Genomic DNA, 22,440 nt, shown 5'->3' on the forward strand with positions numbered 1-22,440 from the left:
CAATTTATCCAGACCCTTCTCAAAATAAAAAATAAAAAGGACTAGGGATTTGGCTTAGTGATAGAAAATCCCTGGGTTTAATTCCCAGCACCACAAAATAAAAAACAACCAACCTAAAAGAACAAAAAAGCCTTTCCTCCAACTCTGTGTGAAGCATGTCAAACAAAAAGTTGAAAGAGTATTACAATTTAGATTCCAAGATTAACATTTTATCATATTTGCTTTATGTTTATAATTATTGTTTTTTCTTATACTGTTTGAAAATAAGAGTGGATAATATGATACTTCACACTTAAATCTTTCTGTAAGAGCTATTTATGGTTGGAGTTTTAGAGGCATACTGGTGGCAGATTTATGTAATTGATTAAAAGAAATACTGATGTCAAATGGCTGCTGTAACTATAATATCTTAAGTTTTTGTATAGTGTTGTAGTTAAATAGTTTTCCTATCGTTTGCCCCATATGAGCCTGAGCTGCAAGACATACATTTTTTTTTCTCCATTTATAGATAAAAGTGAATCTTACTAGGATTACAGCATAAATGCAAATGACAAATAGATTCTTCCCTCTTTTTCTCCGGTTAAACTTTCACAGACATTTGAGAAGATACCGAGAATAATCAGCACCTCTAGATCACTGTAGCTACTTGTTAGGTAGATGGCTCTTTGTAATGGTAAAGAGAAAGTAAAAAAGAAAGTTAATCCATTTCAATTAATTATTTATATTCTTTTTGGTAGGTAATTCCAACATGGAATATTTCACCAATTAAGAAGGCCAATGAAATTAAGGTAAACTTGGGAGAGGTCTTTGTCATTCTTGTTTTCCAGAAAGACTTCAGTTTTGAAGCCTCATTATTTCTCTTCTATTTGTTTTTAAACCTATTTTTTTTTTTTTCTTTAAATTTTGACTTTGATTTCTCCCTTTCCACTGCTGTAGGGTTTGCATCTCATGGAGTCATTTAACCCCTGCTTTGTGTTGTTTGCTGTAGCTGCACATTATATTCTTAGAATTTGTTTTTCCGGCACTGCTTTCTTCACCTTCTTTTTTTTTAATATTTATTTTGGACACAATACCTTTATTTTATTTATTTATTTTTATGTGGTGCTGAGGATCAAACCCAGGGCCTTGCATGTGCTAGGCGAGAGCTCCACCACCGAGCAACAACCCCAGCCTTCTTCCCCTTCTTTTCCAAATACTTATAATTTGTGTTTATTATTAGTTCATTTTTTGTGCTGTTGGGGATTGAATCCAGGACCTTGTGCATGTTAAGCACATACTCCACCCTTGAGTCCTACTCCATTTTTCTTTCTTTCTTTTTTTTTGATACCAGGGATTGAAGTCAGGGGCACTTGACCACTGAGCCACATCCCCAGTCCTATTTTGTATTTTATTTAGAGACAGGGTCTCACTGAGTTGCTGAAGCTAGCTTTGAACTCGCGATTGCCTGGATTACAGGCATGTGCCACTGTGCCCAGGCAGCTTGTCCTTCTTTCTTTCTAATATTTTTACTTATAGATAGACACAATACCTTTATTTTATTTATTTATTTTTATGTGCTATTGAGGATTGAACCCAGTGTCTCACATGTGCTAGGCAAGCACTATACCACTGAGCTACAATTCCAGCCCTCCATTTCTTTCTAATTGTACTAATGTAGCCTCCACAGTTTGTGGATATCCACCTTGAAGAAGATGATTCCTCTGATGAAGAGTACCAGCCAGATGAAGAAGAGGAAGATGAGACTGCTGAAGAGGTTAGTGAGAAAAAGTTTTGCTTAATATGACATGGTATGCTTTGCTTTCTTAGTACGGTTACCTCATCTATAAAGAGGATTGAAAAATTGTTATTATTTTTTTTTTTTTAATATTTATTTTTTAGTTATCGGCGGACACAACATCTTTGTTTGTATGTGGTACTGAGGATTGAACCCGGGCCACACGCATGCCAGGCCAGCGCGCTACCACTTGAGCCACATCCCCAGCCCATTGTTATTTTTTTCTAATGAGTTTTTTGCTGTGAGGTATTTTTCTGCTCTTCATACTCCCTCAATTTTTTAGCACATATTATGAAACATAACACATAACACATAAATGTATTTTTTTTTTTTAAAGAGAGAGTGAGAGAGGGAGCTAGAATTTTTTTAATATTTATTTTTTAGTTATTGGCGGACACACATCTTTGTTTGCATGTGGTGCTGAGGATCGAACCTGGGCCGCACGCATGCCAGGCGAGCATGCTACCGCTTGAGCCACATCCCCAGCCCCACACATAAATGTATATAGAATAAAATGTAAAGAAAGTTGAGAATTTTAACAATGTCAGGACTACCCCAGTATGTCCTTCACAACCCCTGTCACCTCCCTCCCCCTAAAAATAATCATTATTTGGAAATTACTTGCTTGTCTTTCTTTGTAGTTATATCACCTAAGTATGCATCTCTCTATAGTTCTATTTTTATTATTTATGAATTTTATGTAACTGGGACCCGTAGTGTATGTGTTCCTTTGTTTCTGGCTTTGTTATTTTTGTTCAATATTATGCTTTTGAAAATCATGTATGCTGTTGTTTGTAGCATACTTTGTTCATTTTTAAGGCTTGTTAATTTGTTCTTTGACTTGTTTGTAAAAGAATTTTAAACTGCTGCCTTATATTTAAAAAAAATTTTTTTTTTGGTAGGTGTAAATAGACAGCATGCCTTTATTTTTTTATTTTTATTTAAAATTTTTTTTTTTAGTTTTAAATGGACACAATATCTTTATTTTTTTATTTTTATTTTTATTTATTTTTTTGTGATTATAGATTGGCAGAATGCCTTTATTTTATTTTTATGTCGTGCTGAGAATCAAACCCAGTGCCTCACGCATGCTAGAAAGCGCTCTGCTGCTGAGCTACAGCCCCAGCCCACAATATCTTTATTTTTATTTGTTTATGTGGTGCTGGGGACTGAACCCAGGGCCTCACACTTGCGAGGCAGGTGCTCTTCCACTGAGCTACAATACCAACCCTTGGGGCTGGGGATGTGGCTCAAGCAGTAGCGTGCTCGCCTGGCATGCGTGTGGCCCGGGTTCGATCCTCAGCACCACATACAAACAAAGATGTTGTATCCGCCGAAAACTAAGAAATAAATATTAAAAAAAATTCTCTCTCTCTCTCCTCTCTCTTTAAAAAAAAAAAAAAATACCAACCCTTATTTGTTTATTTTTATGTAGTTCTAAGGATCGAACCCAGTGCATCACATATGCTAGGCAAGTGTTCTGCCACTGAACTACTGTCCCAGCCCCTGCCTTATACTTTTATAGAGTTTATAATACAAATGAGGATAGTGATCTGATCCATGGCCTCCTCACCACTTTAGGATATTAAGCTATTTAAATTTTATTTTCTCAAAAACAATTTTTATTTTCTCCTTCTTTTATTTATTCTGTTGAGATGTCAAACTCGGTAGATTGAGACAGAGGCATATGTATATAAAAGTGGACTGAATTTGTCTTGTAGAGCTTATTGGAAAGTGATGTTGAAAGCACTGCTTCATCTCCACGTGGGGCAAAGAAATGCAAACTGAGGCAGTCTTCTGAGATGACTGAAACTGATGAGGAGAGTGGCATATTATCAGAGGTAAATCAGCATCAAATAAAGAGACTTAGATGTAACTGTATAAGCAGATTAATTAACCAATTAAGTAGATGATTTATTTTTGGGGATTCTGTGCTGTTACCATTTTTCCACGTCCCTTAGCTCAAGGAACAGTCAAGACTAGAACTTAGTATTAGGGAAAGAGCTTTTCAGAGTTCTCTTAAGGGGCAAAAAAAATGCACTAGCAGAGTTTCTTTTCTCCTGTCTATTTGATATTGTCCTTAAAGCCATTTTATTAGATTTCCTATGTTTTGCTAACCTAAGTAGCATTGTGTTGACTTCACTGGAAATAGAATAAAACCTAGTTAGATCAATATGCTTGACAATGCATATTCTCATGTACCTCTGTCTAGATAAGAAGAAAAGGGTCAATAGGGTATGGAAGACCTGCTTCTTTCTCCTGTTTCTTAGTTCTTTCTCTTTTTCTCCTTTCCTTCATTTCTTTGTTCTTTCCTTCCTTCCTTAACGTGGTGCCTCTTTTTAATCAGGCTGAGAAAGTCACCACACCAGCCGTCAGGCACATCAGTGCTGAGGTAGTGCCTATGGGGCCCCCGCCCCCTCCCAAACCAAAACAGACCAGGGATAGTACTTTCATGGAGAAGTTGCATGCTGTAGATGAGGAGCTGGCTTCCAGTCCTGTCTGCATGGATTCTTTTCAGGTAAATGTCTTAACTCCAAATCACTGACAAAGTGAAATGTGGTAATTTAGTTGTTGCTCATGTCTAGAGGAGAAGAGAAAGAGATTAAATTCTTATATGTAAGAGTCATGAAATTGTTAATCTTTGATATTCTTTTTGTTTTGTTCTGTCTTGCCTGAGTTGCAGTTTCTTTTTCTTTTGTAAAATTTTTTTTTTTAGTTGTAGAAGGACACAATAACTTTATTTTATTTATTTGTATGGGGTGCCTGGGATTGAACCTAGTGTCTCAAGCATGTTAGGCAAGCTCTCTACCACTGAGCCACAACCTCAGCCCCTGAGTTGCAGTTTCTAAGGAGGGAATAAACTTTGTGACAGCATTACGAAATGTGCATCATAGAAACAACCTTCACCTAGATTCTTGAGAATCACAATTGTTTTATCACAATTGTTTTTTCTGTCTCTCTCTCTCTCTATATATATACATTTAAAAAATTGTTTTGGAGCTGTGTTGCCGCCATGATTTTTTAAAAATATATTATCAATGAACCTTTATTTAATTTATTTATTTGTATGTGGTGCTGACAATTGAACCCAGTGCCTCATACATGCCAGGCAAGTGCTCTACCACTGAGCCACAACCCCAGCCGCCCCCCCCCATGATGTTTTTTCACCCCTAAAAACTTTTCGTGTGTTTTCTAAAAATTAATTCTCTTATTATATTACCACAGTAGTTACTCAAGTCAGGATCCAATAATTTAAAAAAATTACAGGGCTGGGGTTGTGGCTTAGTGGTAGAGTACTGATACATGGTACAAGGATGAACTTTGAACATGTTATGCCAAGTGAAAGCAGCCAGAGACAGGCCACACATTGTATGAGTCCATTTTTGTGAAATGTCTAGTAGAAGAAAATCCATATAGATAGAAAGAAGATCAATGGTTAATAGGGGCTGGGAGGAAGAGCGAAAAAAAGGGTGACTGTTAATGGGTTTAGGACTTCTTTTTTTTCTCCACATTTTTTATTGGTTCATTATAGTTAGTACATACTGATGGGATTTTTGTTACACATGCACATAATATACAATATAACATTATAATTTGGTCAGTATCCCTCCCTAGCACTTTTGGTATGAAATTTCTTTTTGGGATGATGAAAACATTCTGGAATTAGTGGTGATGGTTGTATAATTCTGTGATATATTGAATCCACTCAATTATACCCTTTAAAAGGATGAATTTTATGGTGTATAAATACATATCTCAATAGATGTTCTTGAAATGTTTGTTAAAAACATCGTTTTTCTTAATATTTTCAGATAAACAGCAAAAAAAAACAAATTGTTTAGGGAAGAGTTCTTGTGGTTTTAGCCAGGATGAGGAATGGATGAAGTTCAAAGAATTTGAAAACGTATTTGCTTAGTGGCTTTTTTCTTTCTCCACTGGTTAGCCCATGGATGATAGTCTCATTGCATTCCGAACCCGTTCTAAGATGCCCCTGAAAGATGTTCCCCTGGGGCAACTAGAGGCAGAGCTCCGAGCTCCAGATATCACCCCAGATATGTATGATCCCAATACAGCTGATGATGAGGACTGGAAGATGTGGTTGGGGGGACTCATGAATGATGATGTGGGGAATGAAGGTAAGTGATGTTTGCATTTACTATCTATTTCTGTCCACTATCTATGTTGTAAAATTTTTGTTAATCAAAAGCTTAAAGAATGGGATTGTAGCCAGGCATGGTAACATACAACTATAATCACAGCAGTTTGGGAGGCTGAGGCAGGAGGATGACAAGTTTGAGGTTGCCCTCAGCAACTTAGTAAGGCCCTAAGCAATTTAGTGAGACCCTTTCTCAAAACAAAAAGGGGCTAGTAATATAGCTCAGTGGTGGAGCACTCCTAGATATCCCCAATACTGAAAAAAAAAAAAAAAAAAAAGAATGGGATTGTGTTGAAAGAAAAAAATAAGAAGACTTTCCCCCTTATTTTCACACTACAATCACACAGAGGACTTCTGGGACCTCAAAAGGTATGGAAGTGTGGGGATTTCTCTTTACCAGTAAGTGAGCAATTCTGTGCAGTGGATACCAGTTGGATGTCCTCTAATCACATTCAGTTCTAATGCTGTCAACCTAGAGATGGTTCAGATTGGCCTCTCTGTAGAGCATTCATTCCTCCAAGGAGGGTCTCATGGTCTACTGTCAAATAGGGTAGGTCAGAAAATTTCCTGTGGCCAGCTAAAGGCAGGGGAAGATTAGAGTTTCTGTGCCCTGGTAAGGAAGTTAATGAGCCAGGAATTGTGGTAAAAAACCCACAGGTGACACACACCTCTATTCCTAGCCTTCCTGGGAGGCTGAGGCAGGAGCATTGCAAATTTGAGGCTATCCTGGGTAATTTGGCAAAACCCTGTCTCAAAGAGGTCTGGGGATGTAGCTCAGTGGTAAACCTCCTCTGGGGTCAGTACCAAAACAGAACCAAATCCAAGTATATATACATATTGTCATATCATAGGTGTGTTTTGAGTTCGTTTAATTTTTATGTAAGTTATTTACTTTAAATCAGTAATTTCTCTCTTTCTCTGTTTTCTGTTTGTCTCTGTCTCTCTCTCTCTCTCTCTGTCTTGGTTAAGAATTTTTTGGGGGGCATCTTTTTAAGGTCATCTTTTTAAATTGATGCACTTCCCTTTCCTTTCTCTCTCCTTCTCCCTCTCTTGGATCCCTTTTTTCTAGTCTATTGGTTTCCTTTTTAGCAATCTTTTGAATATTATGGATCCTCTTCTGAAACATAAACACACACATAATTTTCTATATTATTTCATGAGGATTCATTGGCTCACTACAAGAACATTGTGTTAGTTAAGGGTCTTTATAATGCAAGTAAAAGAATTCTACCTCTATCTTGTTGAGATTAAATAAGACCAAGCTTTGGGAAAGACAGGAAAACCCACAGTGGAACTGTTAGGATTCTCCTTCCCTCTGTATTTCTTTCTTTCTTTTCTTTTTTTTTAAAATATTTATTGTTAGGTGTAGATGGACACAACACAATGCCTTTATTTTTTTATGTGATGCTGAGGATCGAACCCGGGTCCCGCCCATGCTAGCGAGCGCTCTACCGCTGAGCCACCATCCCAGCCCCCTCTGTATTTCTTTTTATCACATAGTTCAGTTTTCAATTTTTTTTTCCCCCCGCAATGACTACTTTATACTTTGTCAGCACTATAAACGCCAATTTGAAAAATCTGGGGAACAACTCAGAATGGCTTGGTTTGATCACATGCCCGGTCTGTTGGTGGTGTGTGGTACCCATAGGGAGACTGTTTTGGCATGGAGTCCTTGGTTGACAGAACCTCATAGAGCAATGTGGTTGGAGTATGCTGTTACCCAAAAGAAGAGTGTTACCAGAAGTGGGGAAGGAATATTGATGAAATAAAAGTTTGGATGGAAATAGACTGTAAATGGGTAGATAGGTGAGGCCAGGAATGTCAGGGCAAGTGACTTATTCAATTATCCTCTTAAGTGTTTGAACATACCTTCTTCTTCTTCTTTTTTTTTTTTTTTTTCATTTTTTACTTATAGATGGACACAATACCTTAATTTTATTTATTTATTTATTTATTTTATATGGTACTGAGGATCCAACCTAGTGCCTCATACATGCTAGGCAAGCACTGTATTACTGAGGTATAACCCCAGCACTTGAATGTACCTTCTGATACTATTAATCATATTGTACCAATGTGATCTTGCAATCTGTACACATGAAAAAATGAGAATTCATACCCCATTGAATCAAATGTATGATATGTCAAGATCATTGTATTGTCTCAAGCAACTAAAAAAAAATTTTTTTAAAAAATCATATTGCATATCATTTGGCAAAATTTAATAAATACTTTTCTTATATAGGCATTGTACTTGGATCCTTCAGGGATAAAGGCTCATATATTGAAAATGAAAGGACATCTGGAGCTGAGGTTGTAGCTCAACGGTAGAGTACTTGCCTAGCATGTGTGAAGCACTGGGTTCAATCCTTAGCACCATGTTAAAAAAATAAAATAAAGGTAAAGGTATTGGGACCATCTACAACTTAAAAAAAAAATTATTAAAAAAAAAAAAAGAAAGGACATCTGGTCTGTTGTTAGTTCATGATACATTTATTTTAATTTAATTTTTTTGTTTGTTTAAATACATTTAATTTAATTTTTTTATTTGTTTTGTTTAAAGAGATGAGGTTTTGCTATGTCACCCAGGCTGGCTTTAACCTCCTGGGCTCATGTGATCCTCCTGCCTCAGCCTCTCTGATAGTTGGAACTACCAGTGCGGGCCATTGTACCGGGCTTGTTATAAGGTTTTAGAAGAGGGGAAGATAATTCATGTTTAGGATGATCAACTATTGTCCAATTCCATGACTAAAACACTCAGGGTCACCCCAGATGAACTGGGCTGTAGGAAGTAATCATACAAGAGACAGATACCTTTTTCTTTGGGTCCTGTGACTGCTCCTCTGACCTTAGGGGTCCACAGAAAGACAGAGATTGAGAGCACATGCTGAACCCTTTTACTGAGGGGAAGCCATGAGGCAAGGGGTCAGGTTTCAGGGGGTTGAGCCTAGCTTGGTGATGTCTGCTGTCAGCAGATTGACTGACATCTAGGAAGGCACACCCAAAGGCAGAGCAAGAGAAAGGGACACAAAAAGGGAGTTTTCATGGAACATTCTATCCCAAACACAGCAAAGGGGTAGGATTACAAAAGAGTAGGTGAGTGTAGCTCAACCCCAGGGGTATGCCTACTCGTGAAACTGGCCTTGCTATCCAGCAGGGGAAAAGACCGAGTCAGGAGTCATGGCACTACCACACCAGACTACAGTGATCTTTCAGATCCCTGTGGTGCATGAGGACTGGAAGGTGTGGTAACTCAGTGTGGCTCCCCACAAACTATAGCTACATAAAAGAGGTAGGTAATTGAACTGGACCTTTGAAATATTTTTGAAAACCATGATAGGAAAGAAGGATAGAGAGGTGGCAGATAAATACGCATAGTGGATTCTGTTGGATATATCCTTCCCAGAGTTCTTTTTTTTTTCTAGTAAAAGTATACGAGTAATATAAGCTTGTTATAAAGAAATCAAATATTAAAAAAAGTGCTAACGCTCTTCCCCAGGATGACACTGTCTTTCCCCAGAGGGACCCCTGATAATAGTTTGAGATGCATCTGTAAGAGTTTTCAGATACGTAGTTGGTTAGTTTTAGTTTTCTACATTAATATGGGAAGAGGAAGAATAGAATTCTAGACCTAAATTTAAATTTAGGACTTTTCTCATTCAGTTAGAAAAGATAGATGACAAGAAACAGATTGTTTTGAATCTTAGCTGTTTTCTTTTTTTCTATTTTTCCTCTATTCCAGGGACACTAATAGGTTACAAAATGCATAAAATTGTATACAAAGGAAAATACGAAGTTTGAAATTGATCAAATAAACTGGAGAATCAGTTCTTCAATAATCAGTGACTTATTTTTTATCCCGCTAGCCTTTTTTTCTTTTTGTTTTTGTGGTACTGGGGATTGAACTCAGGACTTTGTACATGCTAGGCAAGTTCTCTACCACTTAGATACATCTTCAACACTCCTACTAGTCTTTCTTTCTTTTTTTTTTGTTATCAGGGATTGAGCTCAAGGGTACTTGACCACTGAGCCATGTCCCCAGCCCTATTTTGTATTTTATTTAGAGACAGAGTCTCACTGAGTTGCTTAGTGCCTCACTGTTGCTGAGGCTGGGTTTGAACTCATCATTCTTCTGTGTCAGCCTCCTGAGCTGCTGGGATTACAGGCCAGCGCTACTGCATCCAGCCCTTTAGTCTTTCTGATAGAAGTCTAAATGTTTTAGACTAAAAGGACCCAATCAGAACAATTTAGGGAAGGAAAAGTTTATTTAAAAGCTCATAGTTTCAGAGGTCTTAGTCCATAGAAGGCTGGCTCCATTCCTTGGGGCTTGAGGTAAGGCAGAACATCATGGTGGAAGAGTGTGGCAGAGGGAGGCAGCTCACATGGTGAACCAGGAGGGGAAGAGAGAGACTCCACTCCCAGAAATAAAATATATACCCCAGAGCCACACCCCCAATTCCCACCTCCTCTAGGCACACCCTACCAGCCTTTAATTACCACTCTGTTAATCCCTGTCAGGATTCACTGATTGGTTTAATACTCTTACAACTCAATCCTATCTCCTCTGAACCTTCTCGCATTGTTTCACATATGAGCCTCCGGGGGATACTTCACATCCAAACCATAATACTAAGCTTCTGAATTTTTTAGTATTTATTCCTTTCAAAGGAATTCTCCTTTGAGAATCTGATGAGAACTATGCAGTTTTTCCCTCCCTATACAGACTTAAAAATTTTTATGATATTTTGTTTTTGGTTCTACATATTTCTTAAAGTTCATTTTTTTAAAAAATATTTTTATTGTAGATGGACATAATACCTTTATTTACTTATTTTTATATGGTGCTGAGGATCGAACCCAGGGCCTCATGTGTGTGAGGCAAATGCTCTATCACTGAGCCACAACCCCAGCCCTTGAAGTTCATTTTTTGAATTTATTTTTTCTAACAGCCCTCTCTGAGGTTCTTTTACACCAAGCTTCCAAATCTATGTAAAAAGAAATGGACAGGACTGTGGTTGTAGCTCAGTGGTAGAGCACTTGTCTAGCATATGCGAAGCACTGGGTTTGATTCTCAGCACCATATATAAATAAATAAAATAAAAGTCCGTTGACATCTGGAAAAAAAAAAAGAACAATAAAAAAAGAGTAATGGAGAGAGGCCTGGCATGGTGGTGCACACCTGTAATTCCAGCTTCTTGGGAGGCTGAAGCAATAGGATCACAAATTCCAGGCCAGCTCAGTAACTTAGCAAGACCCTGTATCAAAATAAAAAAGGGCTGAGGATATAGTTTAGTGGTAAAGCATCCCTGGGTTCAGTTGTTAGAACAACAACAAAACACACACACACACACACAGCCAATGATTAGAGTGTTTGGCCCCTAAGTCTACCAGCTGAATTTACTCAGGGCTGGTAAACAGGAAATGATGCTTGATATGGTATCCTAGTACCAAACTTATGCCATAGGCCTATATACTTTTTATAGCATTTTTGGTTATTTTCACATATTCCTAGTACCATTTGATCTACATGTTATTAAAAGTCAGTCTTTTCTTTTTGGAACCATGGATTGAACTCAGTGGTACTTAACCACTGATCTACATTCCCAGCCCTTTTTATTTTTATTTTGAGACAGGTTCTCGAAAGTTGCTTAGGGCCTCATTGAGTTGCTGAGGCTGGTTTTGAACTTGAAATCCCCCTGCCTCAGATTCCCACATTGCTGGTATTACAGGCATGTGCCACCATACCTGGCAAAAGTCAGAATCTTACTTGCAGAAAATAATTAAGAAACATCACTAGAGGAGCATACCAACTTAAGGTTATCTGGGTAAATGTTGACATTATTAATCAATGAGCACATTCTACCACCACAGTATCAAGAGCTAAGCAGAACTCAGAAGAAATCCTATTAAATGATTTTTCAGCATGTTTGCCAAATAAGTTCTTGGAGAAAAATATTGACTGACCCATTTGCGTGGTGTGGGCAGAAGCCATCTGTTGCACTTCTTGCACCCAAACAGATGGGGTCCAAACCTGTACACACTACCCATATGTGATAGGCTTTCCCGAGAACTTTGATTATTCAACAGTGTTGGTAAAGATCTTGCTGTAAAGAGATCTACATCAAATGTATTGTGGAGATTAGGAAGATAGGATTTCATTTCCTAGGAACCAAAGAATTTGTAATGGCAAGATAAACCCAGAAATAGATGGGAAAAAACTTGATATTTAAATAGCTATGAATTAACAATGCAAATTAACATATTATTAATTGAGTACAATTTATTTGCTCATGTTTTTTGGAGGGTACTAAGGATTAAATTCAGAGGCACTCGGCCACTGAGCCGCATCCCCAGTATTTTATTTAAAGACAGGGTCTCACTGAGTTTCTTAGTGCCTTGCTTTTGCTGAGGCTAGCTTTGAACTGAGGATCCTTCTGCCTCAGCCTCAAGGCCACTGGGATTATAGGTGTACACCACCACGCCCAGCAAATTGAGTACAAATATTGAGTCAAGAATTATCAAAGTAGGGGCTGGGTTTGTGGGCTCAGCAGTATAGCACTTGCCTAGCACATGTGAGGCCCTGGGTTTGATCCTCAGCAAGCATAAAAATAAATAAATAAAGGTATTGTGTCCAACTACAACTAAAAAATAAATAAATATTTAAATAAAAGAATTATCAAAGTAGATTTGGGTAAATTAGCATAAATTTTCCATTGATAATGAATTAAAATGTATATACAAAGCTGGGTGCAATGGCTGGCACACACCTCTGATGCCATTTTTCTTGGGCTGCTGAGGCTTGCAGGAAGATTGCAAGTTCAAGGCCAGCCAGGGTAACATAGCAAGACCTTGTTTCTAGAAAAAGAATACAAGAAAAAAGTATATGTAAGCCAGGCATAGTGGTAGCATCTGTGGACTTTTGAATGGGGAAACTGAGGTGGAAGGATTCCCAAGAGTTGAAGGCTAGCATGGCCAACATATTAGAAACTATAGAAAAGAAAAAAAGTGTGGGGGCTGGGGTTGTGGCTCAGTGGTAGAGCACTCACCTTGCACATGTGAGACCCTGGGTTCGATCCTCAGCACTACATAAAAATAAAAAAGTGAAATAAAGATATTGTGTCCAACTACAACTAAAAAATATTTAAAGAAAAAAAGTGCTTATTTATTTTTAACGAAAGAGGCTCATTTCATATTACAAAATACTGTGAAAGGGTAGAAAGTGAAAAAGCATTTTATTTTTCAGTCTTTTTTAATTTCATGTGCTTTTTGATATTCTTTGTGTTCACTTAAGCATATATTTCTCTTAAGTGAGAAAGTTTTTCACACAAAGAATCTTAAGTGAGAAAGTTTTTCATACAAAGAATCTTATTATACCTATTGATCTGCAGATTGTTCTTTTTACTTAATGATATAATTTAGATTTTTTTCATCATAATACCTAGAAATTTTTTCTCCTGTTTAATGGATACATAGTTGTTATGAATTTAATTCTTTTCTTTTTGGTAGTTTATTTCTTTCTCTTAAATTAATTTTCTTAGTTTCACTAGCCACATTTCAAGTTGTCAGCAATCACATGTGGCTAGTGGCTATCGTATTGCACAGTACATATGTAGACCATTTCCATGATTGCAGAAAGTTTTCTTAGAAAATACTGATCTAAAGTTGTCTGGGAAAATATCACCTCAAATTCTGTAATCTAGGTCTGGGGATGTAGCTTGTGGTGGAGTACTTACCTAAGCATGTGCCAGCCCCTGGGTTCAATTTCCAGGAGTGAAAAAATATAATGTAATGACTCTACAGTTTTTATTAAGGAATTGAAAAGAAACTGGGCATAGTGGTGCCCAGCTGTAGTCCTGGCTGTTTGAGAGACTAAGGAAGGAGAATCACTTGAGCATAGGAATTAAGAGTTTGAAGAACATAGTGAGATGCCAGTTTAAAAAAAAAAAAAAAATTGAAAAGATGTCATAATGTTAACATTAAAGAAAATCATGGGGGCTGGGAATGTAGCTCAGCAATAGAGAGCTTGCCTAGTGTGCACAAAAAAGAAAAGAAAAAAAAGAAAAACATTAGGCACAGTAGCACAGTAATCCTAGTGACTTGGGAGGCTGAAGTAGGAGGATGACAAATTTGATGCCTCCCTGAGCAGCTTAGTGAGACCCTGTCTCAAAATTTAAAAATAAATAAATGAATGCAGACCTAGAGATGTGGCTAAGTGGTAGACTGCCTCTGACTTTAGTCCCCAGTACTGCAAAAAAAACCAATCAATGAATAAAAGAAAATTAGAAAAACACCTGTATTTCCAGTATTTCTACTACCCTAGCATAACATTTATTATTTTTGTACATTTTTATTTATTTATGATTCTTATCATTGCAGATATATAACTTTCATACTTATTGTTATTATGTATGCAGAAATTATGCTCTACTGTCATGCATGTATTAAGCATTTATAGAATGCTGTATGTTCACATTTTTTATTTTATCACACCAAGATATTATAATTATATAGCCACTCCCTAATTGTTGGGAGTGGCTATGTAATTTATGCCATTCCTTTTTATTATTATTATTATTATCAATAGTGTACAAATAGCTTTTACAAAAAGTTTTTTTTTTTTTTTTTTTTTTGATGGTACTATGGATTGAACACAAAGCCTCACACATGGCAGGCAAGTATTCTACCACTGAGCTGTATCTCCAGCCCTTTTTAGTAATTTATTTATATTTTAAAATTTTAATTTTGAGACAGAATCTCACTTAGTTGAGGAGGGTAGCCTCAAACCTAGGACCTCCTGCCTCAGCCTCCTGAGATTACAGGCATATGCCACTGCATCCAGCTAAAAAGTACTAATTTTGAAAAACAGAGTGTGATGTCAGGTGAGTTCTTTGGCAAATTCAAAGAATGAGATCCATAGACAAATGTACAAGTGAAGGGTAGAAAAGCAAGATTATTTAAAGCAGAAAAGGCTCCCAGAATACAGGAGTGATTCTGAGGGAAGGTACAGTCTCAGGGGCCTGTCTTCTGTCTAGGGGGTTTTATGGGCTTGATCTGTCTCTGTAGGTGATTGGTGGGATGACATGTAAATATAGGATTCAGAAAGGGACCAATCAATTCTATTTTGACTTCAGCTAATCTGAAGAGAGCAGTTTCTTTTCTTTCTTTCTTTCTTTCTTCTTTTTTTTTATATCAGTTGTTGATGGACCCATTTTTATGTATTTATTTATGCATGGTGCTGGGAATCAAACCCAGTGCCTCACAGTAAGAGGCAAGTGCTCTACTGCTGAGCTCTAACTCCAGCCCCTGGAGAGAGTAGTGTCTGAGCCTTTATTAGCATAACAGTGGGGGTGAGTGTTCTCTAGGTAAGTCATTGCTAGGGGTAGTTAAGGAAATATCCTGTGGTTAGGACTAGGTGGGGTCTGAAGCTTGATTTTCTAATCATGTCTTCCTCCTTCTCTGAGACCCTTTCCCTAACTGCCTGTGGGTGGTCTATCTTTCTGTGTCTCATTTTCATGGGATGTACTACTCAAAGAGAGATTAGCAGCTTTCTGTCTTCTGCTGCATATTGATAGCCTTAAGTTTATTTTGAAAGGAGGGGCAGAACCTGGTTTATTGGAGAAAGTAGGTGAGATGACAGCTGTGGGAAATGATCTGTGCAGAGGCACTGAGGAGAAAACCAGTTCTTTAAAAAGTTAAAAAATGTACATTATTTATTGGAACAGATTCTTAAGGTGTTGAAAATACTAAGATTTTAGATAGTAGAATGAGTTGGACATTACTTTCCTGTTTTCATGTATGAATACATGACCAGTGTGACTCCAAATCATGTACAACCGCAAGAACGGGAAGTTAGGGCTGGGGATGTGGCTCAAGCGGTAGCGCGCTCGCCTGGCATGCGTGCAGCCCGGGTTCGATCCTCAGCACCACCTACAAAGAAAGATGTTGTGCCCGCCAATAACTAAAAAATAAATATTAAAAAATTCTCTCTTTACTCTCTGTCTCTCACTCTCTCTTTAAAAAAAAAAAAAAGAATGGGAAGTTATACTCCATGTATGTATAATGTTAAAATATATTCTACTGTCATGTGAAACTAAAGAGAATAAAAAATTTAAAAAGCGAAAATACTAAGATTTTATTGGTAATGAGTTCAGAACTTGGGAATAAATGTATAAAACATTTTTCCCCCCTAGATGAAGCCGATGATGATGACGATCCAGAATATAATTTTCTAGAAGATCTTGATGAACCAGATACAGAGGATTTCCGTACTGACCGGGCAGTGAGAATTACCAGTGAGTATGTTTATCAAATCCTAGTTTTGTCTGTTCTGCATCTACCTTTGTTTATTTTGTAGATTTTTGTTGGTGAAATTTGCAGCATGTTTAAGTTAAGACATTTAAGTTTCCTCTACTGCTTATTTCTGTAATTCTTTAAATTTAGGTATATGTTCAGAATGCAGTACTTTATTTTTATATCCCATAGTGATGTGTTGAGTTCTTATTATTTGGCAAAGATTGTAGTTGGGATACCAAGAAAAATTCGAGCAGTCCCTGCCCTGTGAGAGACTAGTCAAGGGAAAGAATTTCAGTATAACATGATAGGTGCCAAACAGGTTTAGTGTAAAGTACACTTGGTCACCTAAAGAGATTGTCATCTCCTAGAGTATGGTATGGAATAGGGTAGGAGGCTTAGGAAAGGATTCATAAGATGAGATGTTTTAGCCAAGCTTTCAAGAAGGTATGAGAGATTTTTGATGATTGGGAACAAAGAGGGATAATGCAAACACAAGAGCATCTGCAAACCACAAAATTATAAAGCATCAAAAAAATGTGTTTAGAAAATATCTAATTAGGTGGAGTTGTGTGAGAGGTGGTACTAAACATAAGTAGTGTTCAGATTATGGGGAAGTTTTAAGTAGAAAATCAATAGAAACTGAGTTGGATTTTAGAAAGATTAAACTGGTATTTGATTTAATACTAGTTTAATGTATTTGATGGGTAAAATTAATATATTAAACTAGTCTGAGGACATAGGCCCAGATAAATTCCATGGCAGATCACTTTTGCCACAACCTGCTGCAAGACTGTAGTATATAAAATAATCTTGATAACTTTGAGTAATTTATTTAAAAAATGGTATCATTGGCTAGTGTTCCAGTCATGGAAAATTTATATTTCAGAAATCATTTATTTTTACTTGGAAGGCTGAGGTGGAAGATCACTTGAGTTTAGGAGTTGGAGTCAAGTCTGGGCAACATAGTGAGACCCTGTATCCAAAAAAAAAAAAAAAAAACCCATTGTTTTTTACAAAGGGTCTACATGACCCTGTGCTGGAGTAATATGTACAATGTGGAGAAAGCAAGGTCTTACCTTTTGACCAAGTTGTACAGAGATTTTTTTTAGGCCTCCAAAAATATTTACTGTGTGTCTAAATAATGCAGTATATTTCCTACAGTACTTTAGACTTTCTATTTTATTGCTTTTGAGATTAGAATACCATCTCCTTTATGAAGATCTTCTATTTATTTTGATAAATTATCCAAATTATCTATTGTAACAATTAAATTTAGAGGAGTAGGACTTAGTGGCACACAACTGTATTCCCAGCAACTCTGGAGCCTGAGGCAAAAGGATTGCAAGTTTGAGCCTGGCCAATTGAGTGAGACCATGTCTCAAAATAAAAAGGGCTGGGGAGAGTTGTGGTTGTGGCTCAGTGGTGGAGCACTTGCCTAGCACATGTGAGGCCCTGGGTTTGATCCTCACCACCACATAAAAATAATAAAATACCTTTGGTATTGTGTCCATCTACAACTAAAAAAAAAGGCTGGGTATGTAACTCAGTGGTAGAATGCTTGCCTAAACATGTGGGGAGTCTCTGGATTCAATCTCTTGTACTGCAAGGGGAAAAAGAGTTAGAGGAAGCATTGGAAAGAAAGCACCAGAAGTTAAAGAGGATGCATGGAATGAAAAGGCTGGAGGGTTTAGGCTTTGAGAAAACATCGAAGGAGGGACTAGGAAACCACAAGAAAATGTAGTGTCATAGAAGACAAGGAAAGAATCTTTTTAAAAGGAGTTTGTCTGTAGTGTCATTTACAGGTAAGGAAATTTTCTGCTTCAAGCAGAAAATCAGGCTATCTTATTTCTGTTCATCCGTCAGCTGGAACATACTTGTTTTCCCTTATTGTTTATCTACTGTTATTTCTGGTTACATATAATTTCTTAGTGACACTCTCTTCAATTAGAATTGATCATCTTGCTTTGCATTCTCATACCATTTTTTAATGTTTTTTTTTTTTATATACTCATTGCTCTGATAATTTCTTATTTAGCATCTCTCTTTTTCCCCTGGACTGGGAGCTTCTCCATGGCTTTGTGTTATTTACTGCTGTAAAGTCAACGTTTAGCACAGTGCTGGCAATATTTGCCAATTAAGTAAAGAACTTTTTTGAGATGCCTGAATGAAGAGCCATCTTTCTAGTGAGAGATCTGTGAAAACTAGGGTAAAATATAAATTTTCTTCATACTCCTTGTCATAAAACAAATGTGACATTGTGATATTATTCAATTATAATCCCTTCAACAGGATTTATCCTTATATGGGTGACTAAAATAAAAAAAATAATAAAAAAGCATAAAATCATAGTTTAAAAGTTCTGTGGGGTCATATTTTTTCCCACTTGAGAATTTGTTTATAATTTCTGTGATATGACATTTTTATCTCTGTTTGTATATCTTCAGTGAGAGGGAGTGCATCAGTTCTGCAAATACAGTGTGTTCTAGTCTGAACAACTGCTCAATTAACATTTCCATATTCTTCTTGTTTGTTTTTTGTGTTTTTTTTTTTTTTAAGAGAGAGAGAGAATTTTAATATTTATTTTTTAGTTTTCGGCGGACACAACATCTTTGTTTGTATGTGGTGCTGAGGATCAAACCTGGGCTGCACGCATGCGAGGCAAGCACGCTACCGATTGAGCCACATCCCCAGCCCTTGTGCATATAAAAGATGTTTCTTTAGCTACTTAGGAGGCTGAGGCAGGAGGATTGCAAGCCTTGACAACTTTACTACAAGGTTTGGTCTCAAAAGTTAACAAAAAAAAAAAAAAAAAAAGGCTGGTGGTATGGCTGTAGCTCAGTAGTAGAGCATGTGTAGCATGTGCAAAACCCTGAGTTTAGTCTCTAGTATCACACATACACACACAAAGATGTTTCTTTTCCTAAGTGTTGTTTTTTTTTTCCTATGTAAAACATGCCAAGTTTCATTAGTTCTCCAAAGGGCACCATCCATGTTACTTCCTCTGGATTCTAACCTTTATTTTTCTTTAAACTTCTCCATTACATTTTATTAAGAATTTATTTATTTATTTATGGTACTAGGGATTGAATCCAGGGTTACATAGCCACTGAGCCATATCCCCAGCCCTTTTTATATTTTATTTAGAGACAGGGTCTTGCTGCATTGCTTAGAGCCTCGCTAAGTTGATGAGACTGGCTTTGAACTTGCATTCCTCCTGCCTCAGCCTCCCAAACTGCTCGGATTACAGGCATGCATGACCATGTCTGGCTAAATTTTTTTTTAAACATGTAGAAGAATTGTATAGTGAACATGTTTTAATATAAATGTTTTAGCATAGCTATAAAGGATGAATAAGTGGGAAACATTTTTTTTTTTTTTTTGAGAGAGAGAGAGAATTTTTTAATATTTATTTTTAAGTTTTCGGTGGACACAACATCTTTTTTTGTATGTGGTGCTGAGGATCGAACCCGGGCCGCACACATGCCAGGCGAGCGCGCTACCGCTTGAGCCACATCCCCAACCCCGGGAAACCTTTTTTAAAAAATATTTTTAGTTGTAGATTAACACAATATCTTTCTTTTAATTTTTATTTACTTATTTTTAAAAATTAACTTATTTTAATTATGTATTTATATATTTATTTTTTATGTAATGCTGAGGGTCGAATCCAGTGCCTCACCCATACAAGGCAAGCGCTGAGCTACAACTCCAGCCTTGGGGGAAACTTTGAATATGCATTTGTTTTATCATGCAGCTCTCCATTTATCTCTATTCATCTATGAATTCATCTTTTAAAAAATGCATTTAAGAGTGAGTTATATTTTGATTTCAAGCACTTCTCCAGTCGAATGTGGTGGTGCACCCCTGTAGTCCCAGCGACTCAGGCTGAGGCTTGAGGTTTGCAAGTTCGAGGCCAGCCTCAGCAACTTAATGAGGCCCTAAGCAACTCAAGTGAGACCCTGTCTCAATATAAAAAAAGCAAAAATAAAAAGGACTGGGATGTGGTTTGATGGTAAAGCACCTCTGGGTTCAATCCCCAGTACCAAATAAGAAAAATAAAATAAAAAAAAAAAACTTCTCTTTGCATATCATGAACTAGAGCTCAATATTTGTTTGTGACTTCTCATTTATGTAAATTTATATACAACGTATCACACATTTCTTAAGTATACCATTTAATGAATTTTGACATACCTTTATTTGTGTAACTCATATTCCTATCAGGACATAGAATCATCACTGTAGAAAGTTCCCTCATGCCCCTTCCAAGTCAGTCATTCTCCCCCTCCCCCGCCTCCCCCTCTTTCTGTTTTTTTTTTTAATCACAAATAAGAATTGCCTATTTCAGAACTTCATATAAATGAAATCAGATTATATGTGCTCTAGGTGTGAGGCTTCTTTTACTTAGTATATTTTTAAGAATCCTTCATAACATATGTCATTAGTTTGTCCCCTTTTACTGAATTTCATGTATATATACAACAGTTTACAGAATTTTACAGAATTTCATGTATATATACAACAGTTTATCTACTTTTGTGTTACTGGGCATGTGGATTCTTTTCAGTTTTTGGCTATCATTAATATATTCTGCTCAACTTTCTTGTGTTGGTTTCTGTGCTTATATGTTTAATTTCTCCTGAGTCAACTCTTTAGATGAGGAATCAGTAAATCCTAGATAGTTATATAACTTAGTTTTATAAGAAATTTCCAGATCATTTTCCAAAGCAGTTTTCCATTTTATATTATTATTAGAGTTCTAATTGTTCCACATCCTCACCAAGGTGTTTTTTTTTTTCAATTTTTTTTAACTTTTAAAATGAATTTTAGCTTTTGTTACTTACTATTAAACATTTTTTTAAAAAAATAAACATTTGGACTTTAACCTTTTCTTTTTTTCCAATCCTAGGAATCAAACCCAGGACCTCATACATGCTAGGGAAGTGCTATACCACAGAACTATATCCCTAGCAGTTTTACACTTTTTTATGCTCTCTGAAGAAGGACTTTTATAGTTCAGAGTCCTCTAGATGTGGTCTAAGGCTCTGCTGTAGTTAGTGATATGCCTATCTTCTTGCATATGAGCATCATTTTGGTGTAACTGTATCATACTGACCTTGAAGTAAACTGAAACTTTTAGGTCTTTTTCAGACTAATTGTTTTTAAACCATGTCAACTTTTTATGTACTTAAGAAACTGACTTTAAAATCCTAAATGTAGGACTGTAAATTTATCCCCACCCATTCTATTTAGGTGATTTGAGAATACTGATTTTTAAATCTGTGATTAGTTGGATTGGCATTTCCTTCTAGCTTCCTGTTATCTACAGATTTAATAAGAGTTTTTTCTGAATCTTCTAAATCATTGATGTAGTTGCTGAATGGTTTAGATTCAGAGATGCATCAATTTTGTGACACACTTTTGGAGACTTATGTCTGTCTCTCTCTCTCTTTTTTTTTTTTTTTTTTTGCATTATTGGGGATTGAACCCAGGAACACTCTGCCACTGAGCTGTATTCCCAGTCATATTTATTTACCTTTCTATCTATGTATTTAATTTTTTTGTAGTTGTATATGGACAGCATACATTTTTTTGTTTATTTTTATGTGGTGCTAAGGATCGAAACCATTGCCTCACACTTGCTAGACAAGTACTCTGCTACTGAGCTATAGCCCCAGCCCTTATTTATTTTTGATTTTGAGACAGAGTCTCACCAGGTTGTCCAGACTGTCCTTAAACTTGTGATCTTCGTGCCTCAATTTCCCCAGTATCCTGGATTATAGGTATTCTGGGATTACAGGTATGTATACCGGGCCCTGTAAGACTTGCTTCTTGAATCCAGTCAGTGCTGTATAATTAAACAGGCCAACCAACTATGATTGTATCTAATTGTAAAATCATTCAGGTCAGATTTTCTGATGTCTTCTCACTAAAATTTAAGCTTCATGAAAGGAGAACTTTCTCTTTCATTCTCTTCTGTATCCCAGATACCTTGAACGGGTAGTATAGTTGTTGTTCCATAAGTGTTTTTGATTTGAATAAATGAAGGATAGAGATGAGGATTTTGTTAGATGCTTTGTGGGAAACAGCATCCATTGTCTCCATAGATATTCCCTTACTGCAAAATGAAAATAATTTCTGCCAACAACCTACTTTTTGGCTTTTTCACAGAAAAGGAAGTGAATGAACTGATGGAAGAACTGTTTGAAACTGTGAG

The 22,440-nt window shown here is 36.6% G+C and overlaps 1 protein-coding gene across 10 annotated transcripts in view; it reads left to right on the forward strand.

Moving 5' to 3' along the window:
• Gon4l (gon-4 like) overlaps window positions 1-22,440 on the forward strand; it is an 84,827-nt gene that overhangs the window by 25,557 nt on the left and 36,830 nt on the right. For all 10 annotated transcript variants that reach the window (XM_046422013.2, XM_046422011.2, XM_046422009.2 and 7 more), the window contains 7 exons: window positions 738-788; window positions 1,658-1,753; window positions 3,496-3,615; window positions 4,122-4,292; window positions 5,718-5,910; window positions 16,121-16,222; window positions 22,395-22,435. In XM_046422013.2, coding sequence (XP_046277969.1) covers window positions 738-788; window positions 1,658-1,753; window positions 3,496-3,615; window positions 4,122-4,292; window positions 5,718-5,910; window positions 16,121-16,222; window positions 22,395-22,435 — 774 coding nt within the window. The remainder of the gene's footprint in view (window positions 1-737; window positions 789-1,657; window positions 1,754-3,495; window positions 3,616-4,121; window positions 4,293-5,717; window positions 5,911-16,120; window positions 16,223-22,394; window positions 22,436-22,440) is intronic.

This window comes from Marmota monax, unplaced genomic scaffold (assembly GCF_021218885.2).
Source record: "Marmota monax isolate L192 unplaced genomic scaffold, Marmota_monax_Labrador192_F-V1.1 WCK01_AAM20220418_F8-fsc00108, whole genome shotgun sequence".
Lineage (NCBI taxonomy): Eukaryota > Metazoa > Chordata > Mammalia > Rodentia > Sciuridae > Marmota > Marmota monax.